At 48.2% G+C, this 9,631-nt stretch overlaps 2 protein-coding genes across 10 annotated transcripts; one reads left to right on the forward strand and one right to left on the reverse strand.

Annotated features, from left to right (window-relative positions):
- The first annotated feature begins 15 nt into the window (after positions 1-15).
- On the forward strand, positions 16-6,913 carry LOC109771553 (uncharacterized). 9 transcript variants are annotated; one of them, XR_012187952.1, is made up of 7 exons: positions 20-797; positions 2,482-3,593; positions 3,899-5,014; positions 5,841-6,044; positions 6,140-6,350; positions 6,489-6,610; positions 6,710-6,913. XR_012187952.1 is itself a non-coding variant. In XM_020330223.4 (2 exons), exon 1 carries the CDS (start codon positions 89-91, stop codon positions 761-763), a length of 675 nt encoding a protein of 224 aa, XP_020185812.1. In that variant the 5' UTR covers positions 16-88; the 3' UTR covers positions 764-797; positions 2,482-2,804. The 9 variants fall into 9 exon arrangements, 2 of the variants coding, with proteins under 2 accessions (XP_020185812.1, XP_020185811.1); XR_012187953.1 differs by having other exon boundaries at positions 6,140-6,289; XR_012187949.1 differs by lacking the exon at positions 5,841-6,044 and having other exon boundaries at positions 6,489-6,614.
- Positions 6,914-8,145: 1,232 nt separating this feature from the next.
- LOC109771554 (monothiol glutaredoxin-S9) lies at positions 8,146-9,052 on the reverse strand. Its single transcript, XM_020330252.4, has one exon. The coding sequence runs from the start codon at positions 9,015-9,017 to the stop codon at positions 8,502-8,504; it is 516 nt and encodes a 171-aa protein (XP_020185841.1). The 5' UTR covers positions 9,018-9,052; the 3' UTR covers positions 8,146-8,501.
- Positions 9,053-9,631: the final 579 nt, after the last annotated feature.

Consider the following 9,631-nt stretch of genomic DNA (forward strand, 5'->3'; position numbering starts at 1 on the left):
CTACGATTTCAGGACAGTTCCGCAGAGCAGAGAGAACAGAGGCAAAACCCTTCCGTGGCTGGCTTGACGGGCGGCGGCGGCGGCGGCGATGCGGTTCACGGCGTCTCCGGTGGTGGAGCTGCCGGTGGGCGGCGCGGTGCTGAGCTTCGAGCAGGACAACGACTCCTTCGAGGTGGGCACCTCGGTCTGGAACTCGTCGCTCGTCCTCGTCAAGTTCGCCGAGCGCTGCCTCGGCGACGCGGCGCTGCCCTTCGCCGACGCGCTCCGCTTCGCGGGCGCCCGCGCCATCGAGCTCGGCGCCGGGTGCGGGCCCGCCGGCATGGGGCTCTCCCGCCTCGGCCTCGCCGACCTCGTGCTCACCGACACCGCCGCCGTCCTCCCGGCCCTCCGCCGGAACCTCCGCCGCAACCGCCGCCACCTCCCGCGCGCGCCCCGCCTCGCCCAGCTCCATTGGAACTGCCCCGCGCACCTCGCCCAGCTCGCCGCCCCGCGCCGCTACGACCTCGTCGTCGCCGCCGACGTCGTCTACGTCCAGGAGTCCGTGCCCCACCTCGTCGCGGCCATGGACGCGCTCGCCGACGCCGAGCGCGGCGTGGTGCTCCTCGGGTACCAGATCCGGTCCCCCGAGGCGCACCAGGCCTTCTGGGACGCCGTGCCCGCCGCCTTCCCCGTGATCGAGAAGGTGCCCCGGGAGCACCTCGACCCGGAGTATGCCTTCGAGGAATCCGATGTGTTCGTGCTCCGCAGGAGGCCGCGGCAGTGAGATTTGTTCTTGTTGCCAGGCATTTGCATAGCAGGTTTGCAAGAATTGCTTATTCCAGTTCAAAAGTATGAGTATTTAGTTGTGATGGCTGGTGAAGGCCTCTGATATACAGTGCTGAATGTTTGGCTTCCATGGGTTAATGCTTAAGTAACATGTTAAGTTTCGCCGATGTTTTGCGGTGTAAACATGTCAGGTATTTCATGTTCATGATCGCATTTGTCCGTTGCATTGTGTGATCGACAAAAAGAAATTCAATGTGTAGATAATGGAGTTGTAAGCATCCTAACACTCAACTTCTGTGTCGAAATCAAATCTTCTTGTGAGTGACACTCTGTCTTGATGAACTGATGAAATGCCCCTCTTTCCAACTAGGGTAAGAGATTAACTGAACATGACTTCAAATAAAGAGATAATTGACTCAACTTCTATGTCGAAATCAAATCTTCTTTGTGAGTGACACTCTGTTTTGATTAACTGATGGAAAACTGGAAATGTCCCTCCTCCCAACTTGGGCAGGAGATAATTGAATGTGACTCCTCCGGTATGCAAAATCTAGCTGAGTATGCCGAGAGGATTCTGTCATGTCTTCTGTTGTTCAAAGCAAATAGGTTGCTGCTGTGGTTTTATGAAATGGTGGTGAGAACCTGATATGATTTGTGAAAGAGCCACTAGTTTTGGCCTTTTGGGAAGCGCGGTGCTTATACGGCTTGAACTTAAAAATACAATGATTCTGTTTCCGTCCATGTAGTTCCTTTTGGCACATCAAAACCGTGTTGTATGCCCATTGCCCCCTTGATGAGGCTAATCGAGTTCCATTATCCTTTTTTACCTTTTGGTGTTGAAGTTGAAGCCATGACTGGATTCAAGGGGGTGAATTGTCCCTCATGGACGTACCATTGAAGCTTGTGATTCCAAGTGATTTGCGCATGGGCTTGTGTCCAGCCTGAAGTCTCTTGCTTGGGTGATGCCTCCGGGAGCTGTACGATGAAGAGACATCAGATGATTAAACAGTTTATGCTCTGCTCATATTTGTCGCATTTTGTAGGGAGTTAGACCTGAGGATGTACAGTCTTGACTTAACTGGCCCTTCCTGAAAATGATGGAATGTAGTAGCTTGGGCTCCAGTTGTCCACCTAAAACACGGTCCAAAAGGCCGAAACTTGTGAAATGTTATATTGATCTGATAGTAAGTCTTGTAGATACAATATATACTCTCTCCATTTCAAATTACATTGCACATCATGTCTCGCGTCAGAAACATGCTATTCTTTGTCCGGGCACCTCTGGCCTTATTTCATTCGGTACCTCCAGGTATTTGGATTCTTTGAAGGTGCAAGTTATTATAGCAGATGTATCTGTCGTTCATATACAGCTATGATGCGTGTGATGTTTTAAGGCAATAAGTTATGCTGGAATGAAAATTGTACGACAACTGGAGTTATTACAGCAGCTGTATATGTCACTCATGCATGCTGTTAATCTGGCACAAGTTTATGGATACTATTTCTGTCGTATTGCATTGTAATTTAGCTCAAGCTTATGCATACTATTTCTAAGTCGGATTGCATTGTAATCTGGCACAAGCTTATGGCTTACGATATTATTACAAGCCCTTTGGCATATGTCTCTGCGGCGCACTTCAGTAGCCGAAATTCTGAATGAAGCTTAGAACACAAATGTACTCCAGTACTGTAACTGTTCTTTTTATGATGTTCCAGCGGAGTGTACTGTCGGACAAAAGCGTCGAGGAAAGAAGGATCAAGGCCAAGGTGGTCTTGTCTGATGATGATGACCGGAACGAATCTGAGGTTCTCGTGCAGGTTGAGTGGAAGAGGAAGGAGCTCAAGTTGAGTGAGAAGGGGATGATATGTGTGAAAGGGGTATTCGAAAATTGATAAACAGTTATTTTTAAACGATTGACTAACAACATTTTTTTACACTTCAAATCTCCTCTTTTCATTTACCAATGTATATGTATATGTATATACTAGTAGTAATAACCAAACAAAGGGGCCGACTATATTGAAGTTGGCTTAGAAAACTATTGGGACTTGGTCGATGTGGCTGAACCGCTGGATTTTCGTTGGAGTCCCCTTATGCTTTGTTCTTCCTCCGGCCTTCCCTTCCATTTGCCTGATGCAGCACCGGTTGAACTGCTTGCTGCTGCAACCCATGGTCGGCGGCGCCCCGCCCCGCCCCATCCTCGCTGCCGCCAAAGCCTTTTAAGCCCTTTTTCTAATTGTTAATGAACTCACAAGAAATCATGAATCTTAGAAAATATTAATGAATATGTTGGCTTTGGTTGATGAGGCCAATCATGGAAATATTCACGAATTTTAGAAAACATTCCTGAATTTAAAATTGTTCCTATAATTTAAAAAAATGATCACGCATCTTGTAAGCGTTCATTTATTTCAAAATATCCACATACTTCTCTTTTTGAAAACAAAAACTGAGAAAACCATAAGGAAAAAAACCGTTAAGCGTTAGGGCTTTCGTAACGGGAGGTGCTGAACTGGGCCAGCCCACGACCACGCTTTGTTGACGACGGCACCAGGCAACAAGACGCCACACCCCGTTCCCCTTCCCAAACCCTAGGCGACGCGACGACGACGACGTTCGAGGCGAGGGCGCTAACCCGGCGGAGGCAATGCCGCCAGGAGGAGGAGGAGGAGGAGTAGGAGAAGGTGGAGATGGAGGAGACCACGGGCACAAGGAACCGGCGTCCACCCACGGAGACGGAGACCAAGACCAGGAGGACCCATCTCGTTCTTCTCTGTTGCCGCCGTCATCGCTGCCGGGCCTCGCCGTTGTTCCCGTAGAGTCTGAGGTTCGCGCCCATCCTCTTTCCCATGATCGATCTGGTAGATGTACTATAAACTTTTGCCTTAAAAAAAGGAAGATGTATATTTAGGAACAAGAACCTAAACGAATTGGTTTTGTACATTTTCTCAATTTAGAATGTTCATTAACACCGGTTTAGTACATCTTCTCAATTTCAGAATGTTCATTAACACCGCAAAAAAAGGGAGATGTATACTAAACGTTTTGGCAGTTCAATTAGTTCAAATTGAACTGCTAAACGAATTGGGTTTTGAGGAATGCATAAACGATTCGTCTCTGCATTTTTTTTAGAATAAGAAGAGGAAGCACGAGCAGGCCCAGGTGTTCATCCCGGAGGGCGTCCTCATGGAGATCCTGTCGCGGGTGCCCTACCGGTCGCTATGCCGCTTCAAGTGCGTGTCCAGACCATGGCTCGCCCTCTGCTCCGACCACGGCGTCCGCAAGAGGTCGCCGCAGACGCTCTCGGGCTTCTTCCATTTCAACCGCGGCTGGCGCTTCCACAACTATTTGTCTGGGAAAGGCCCTCCCATGGTCGACCCCGGCCTCCCTTTCTTGCGCGGCACATACGGACACTTTGAGGTCGAACAATGCAGCACCAGCCTTCTCCTCTGCAGATGCTGGAAAGCGCCCCATCCTAAGCTACTCGGATGGAATTCGTTTCCGAAAGGCAGGGCTGTTGAGCGCTTCAGATGGGGGGCTGAGGCTGATCAATTCGATTATGTCGTCTGCAATCCTGCTACTCAGCAGTGGGCTTTGTTGCCTCCTGTTCCTCCTGTAGAATTGCACAACCAGAAGCAGGCAGATGATGACCTTTTCCGTGCCATCACAGGCCATTACTTTTTGGGTTCTGATCCAGCCGTTCCTTCACGCTTTGTGGTGTTTGTGCCCGTATTTGGCATTGGCCTGCCGGTGACATGGATCTACTCATCAGAAACCAGAGGATGGACTTCCATCCGGTGCCAGTTGGATGCTTATGTTAATAATCCACGGTGCTTCTTTCTGAATGGCACCATCCTTTATTTTTGTAACTTTCTTTCAATAGTCACAGTGAACATGGAGGGAAATGTGTGGCGGGAAATGAAATTGCCACCTGCCATGACAAACATATATCTTGGTCCTTCCTTTGGGCAGTCCCAAGGATGCCTGTATGCTTGGCGGACGGACGATTGCCAGCTCTCTGTTTGGGCTCTTGAGAACTATGATACTGGACAGTGGACCCTAAGGTGTACTGTTGGCTGCCTTGAACTGTTTGGAAGGGATTGTCGCAAAGAAAATGAGGTCTACTGGATGTTTGCAATTCATCCAGATTGTGATTTGATTTTCCTTACTGACGGAAAGGAGAAGACATTGTCATACGATATGAATAACAAAAAAGTGCATGTTATTTGCGCTTCTGGAGATTTCCCGGTAGGTCTACCTTACACTCCCTGTTTTGAGGAATGGACATGAGATGCTTGTCTTGAGTTCGTTGGGTCTATGCCAAATCTTGTAGTTTTGAAGCTGTGTGTTGGTCTGTTCTGTTGTATAAATGCACTTGAGTTATTTTTCATGTTGGTGTCTGGGTGCATGCCCTTCTTTTGCTTTGAACAATACTCCATATCACTAGCCCTCTGATGAGAAAGTTTAGCTGTATGAATAAAGCCAGCCATTGTTCTGTTTCCTTTCCTGTAACAATTATTGATTTCGCTCTTTTAGTCATAATATGGGGTTAGATAATATAGTATGCAACTTGCTGTCCACCAATGTCAAATATTTATCTTTGCCTGTTTCTTTTATAGGAAGTAGGAAGTAAAATGTTATCTCCTTCTGGATTGTGTTTTTTCATTTTTCACAAGTACTATGAAGTCATGTTTCTCGGATCGACAACCCTTGAGGTTATTCCTCTGTTTTTGTGTGTTTTTCTTCTTCAGATTTGCTAATTCGCACCTTGATGAGAATTAACAAATTCTCATATAACCCCTATGCTATTTGATTCTACGTGAAGATTAGTGCATATTTTTTCTTGTTCTTTTTCCTTTTATCCATTGTAATGTCACTTAGATGAGACTTAATTAATTCACATCTAGATGAGAGCTAGGCATACCTGTACTTCTTCCTTTCGTAAAATGCATATGATGTTTCAAGGCAATAAGTTATGATGGAATGAAAATTGTACGGTAAGTGCAGTAAGTATAACAACTGTATATATCGTTCATGCTGCGATCTGGCTCAAGCTTATGCACACTGTTTCCAGGTCTGATTGCGTTGTGTAAACCAAGATAGGTATTTTATGTTTACGGACGGCTTAGAGTGCACAATGATACCAAGCAGAAAACAGGGAGCACTTCTGACATTCTTCACTTGCATTATCCTGGGGGAACGTTGGGCTTGTAATGTCGATCACGGTCTCGGAAAGTGGCAACAACTGGTTCTCGCTTATGATCTTAAGCCCCTTGGAGTATGCCTCTGCCATAGACGCACTGTACTATCTGAAATTCTGAATGAAACTTACAATACAAATGTGGTAACTGTGTGTTTTTATGGATGTTCCAGGGGAGTGTACTATTGGACAAAACTCAAAAGCATAGAGGAAACAAGAGATCAAGGTCAAGATGGCCTTCTATGATGATGACGGAAATATATCCGAGGTTCTCGCGGGGGGGACCTGCAGGTTGAGCAGATGAGGAAGGAGCTCAGGTTCAGGTAGAAGGCGATGATATGTGTGAACAGGATATTCGAAACATGACCAATAGCTTGATATCTAGTACGTACTAGTAACCAAATAAACCGTTCAACCTAGGCTTTACTGTGATGCACAAACAGAAATGTTTCGTTTCTCTTACTGCATATTTTTGCTTAGCAAAGACCAAGTCCTAATTAGTCAAAATCTTCCTTCCACTAGGGTGGGCTGGAGCCTGGAGGCCGTTGGCAGTGATCCATGACATATTTTCATCACCACATGCGCAAAGGTGTGACATGGACTATCCAGGAGTCTGTCTCGGCAAGCCATTGCCTGCAGCGTAAGTAAGTATCTGTAATCCAACCACTTAAGCTGACTACTTGTTCAAACATCGCTGATGTCAGCAAGTGATCTGATCTTCCAGATGTTTATCCCACTCTCAGATCAATCGTCGTACCGTGGCCTTTGTCGCCCCACGTAGGCAGGCGGTACAAGGCGCTGTCGGAGTCGTCATCATCTGATTACTTCTACACGCTTTTGATTTGTGACGATGATCACGTCTCCTGGTTGATTGTGCATCTGAATTCTGGGAGGCGTCATGCCATCTCCTTATCAATATTACCACGCCTCCAGGCGGAATTCAGGGGGTGAAATTAACTTGGCGGTCAGGAAATCCACGAGAACTTTACAGGAATTTCACGAAAAACAATTCGATTCAAGTACGACGGGATTTAAGGGAAAAAAATTAAGATCTACTCCCTCCGTCCGGAAATACTTGTCGGAGAAATGAATGTATCTAGATGTATTTTAGTTCTAGATACATCTATTTTTATCCATTTTTCCGACAAGTATTTTCGGACGGAGGGAGTACTTTACGACCAGAATCAACTGGACTGAATGTTGAAGCCATGCGTGCATTTTTCAGCCCTTGAGCGTCATCAGACGGCTTCCCCTCGCACGTTTCACTGGTCATAGACTCGCGCGCACAAGGGATTTCTGGAAATTCTTGACCATTTCTGTTTGATCTTTTTCGCCGTCACTTTCTCCTTTCAATTCAACCACCGTTGGCTCACGCCCTCGTGCTTCTCGACTCGCTGAGCTCATCTGGATCTGGCGAATTGTGTCTGAGCGTGACGTGTCAACTTCACCAGCTCATTCAGTAGCGTACTATCTCTCTTTTTTTTTACCTCGAGGGCATTCTCTCGAGAGCATTATCTCACGTCGTTTTCCCGGTAGAAGAAAAGGTGGAATTCCCATTATCGGAACGCGAAGCATTCAGCGTCAGCAATGCACAATTAGTCAAGGTTTCTTTCATTTTACGCATCTATGCTTTGATCAGACCTCCATTTGTCATACCTATGTTTAAGACAAGACTCGGCACCCTGCTGAGCTCATCTGAATCCGTGCAAGTTGCGATGAGCTTGACGTGCTAACTGCAGTAATCCTTTTTTAGCTGAATGGCATTTGAGCATGCATGAGCAATGGGTAGTTATTCAACGTACGTATGGAGATAGTCAACGCTCATTTCATATTCGTACTAGTGCTCCATCTTGTTTCAGTCAATGGGTTGGTGCCACGCAGACGCAGTGCCCTCAAGAGCGCATGTCAGGGGAATCAATGTTGAAGCCGTAGGTCGGCGTCTCGCAGCAACCAGGTTAGTGCCTCGGGAAAACAGACAGCGGTGCTGCTGTGAGATTTCCATGTTAAACGTTTACTTTGCCTGGGCTCAAGTTGTCATGATGAACTCGGTTGTTGTTTTTTCAAAACAAAGGCAAGAGATTTGCCTCGTGGATTAGCTAAACAGAAGAGAAATTGTTCAGCTAATTTTTGGGAGGAGGTTTCTCTTCTCAACACAATCAGAATATCCGACACAGTGCCGTTTCATGAAAACATGGCAAAAACAGAACAGATTGATTGATTGTCATCCAGAGAACCATGCAAAGCTAGCTGCTGTACAGAAGGGAACGAGCATCATTTACATGGAGTGCTAAATACTCCAGTAGAGTACATCCATCTTCACTCATCGATCTATTTACAGGCGTGTGTGGTCGAAACTAAATTCACTTAAAAAGAATTTAAAACTATCATCGTCTAGCTAACTATCATCACCATTACTGATTGATCCCAAGCAGAGAGGAAGGTCGAGCAGCAGTAATTCACATGACCTCACGAGTCAAAAGAAGAAATGAGAAGGAGAAGAGATTACTGGCTGTACTAACTCCTAATCAAAATGTCTCAGAGCCAGAGCGCGCCAGCGTCCTTGAGTATGGGCACGAGCTCGCCGGAGATGTGAACGGCCATGAGCCGGTCGAGCCCGCCGAGGAGCCTCCCGCCCACGAAAACGGCCGGCAGCGCCACGACGGCCTCGTCGCCGGCGTCTCCAGTCACCGCCGCGGCGAGCTCAGCCTCGTCGGCGACCTCGTGCACGGCGGGGTTCACCCCGAGCCCCTGCAGCAGCCGCTCCACCACGTGGCTGAGGCAGCACCCGCGCCTCCCCACCACCAGCACCGGGCTCTCCGCCACCGCCCTCCTCACCGCCTCCCCGCCGTCGCCTGCCCGCCTGCTCTCCTGACCGGCCGCGCCGACGACCTCGGCAGGCTCGGACCGCCGCGGCCACGCCGGCAGCCGCCCGGCGCTGTACGGGATCGCCTGGTACATCTCGACCTCGACGCTGATCGATCGGTGCGTGCCGCTGTGGTGTGTGCAGCTTGCGTCCGTGGTGTGACGAGCAACGGGAGCGAGGCTGGACATATAAATTAAAAGGGAGGAAGGTGGGGTGGCGTCACCCGACGACCATCGCCAGCGCCGGCCAGGTGTGTATGCGTATGCGTTCTTCTCTTGGGCGGGCTCCACGCGGCGAGGACGTCGGCGACCGCGGCTTTTTCGCGCTCCGTGCGATTGTGTGCATGCAACGCGCCGTGACGTGGCGGCGGTTCAGCCGCGGTTGCGGGGCGGTTTCATGGGCCCGGCTACGTGGCAGGTCACTATTGCTGGGGTGGCTGGCTCTCTCCTGCTGCCTAGTGGGCCCGCCCGTTAGCCGGCTGGCGCACGAGGATCAGGTTGCTTCATTTTTTAGAAAACTATGTTTTTGTCCCTTCAATTCCTAAAATGTATAGGCTTCTTTTGGTATACACTTGGTCCTTCCAGTTTCAAAAAGGGATAAGTTTGGTCCAAAATCAGATTTTAAGCACGCTGACCGGGTTTGACCACGTTTGACCGGGGATTTAACTGGTGAACACTAAATTCAAAAAAATAGCAAAAAAAAACACTAAAATTTTGTGGCAATCTAGATGCTTTGGTGCCTGAAAATTTGTGTGTGTTTCGACATCCGAGGATCTCGTGGCAAAAAGAAACTAATTTTGGCT

The sequence above is a fragment of the Aegilops tauschii genome, chromosome 1, assembly GCF_002575655.3.
Source record: "Aegilops tauschii subsp. strangulata cultivar AL8/78 chromosome 1, Aet v6.0, whole genome shotgun sequence".
In the NCBI taxonomy this organism is placed as follows: domain Eukaryota; kingdom Viridiplantae; phylum Streptophyta; class Magnoliopsida; order Poales; family Poaceae; genus Aegilops; species Aegilops tauschii.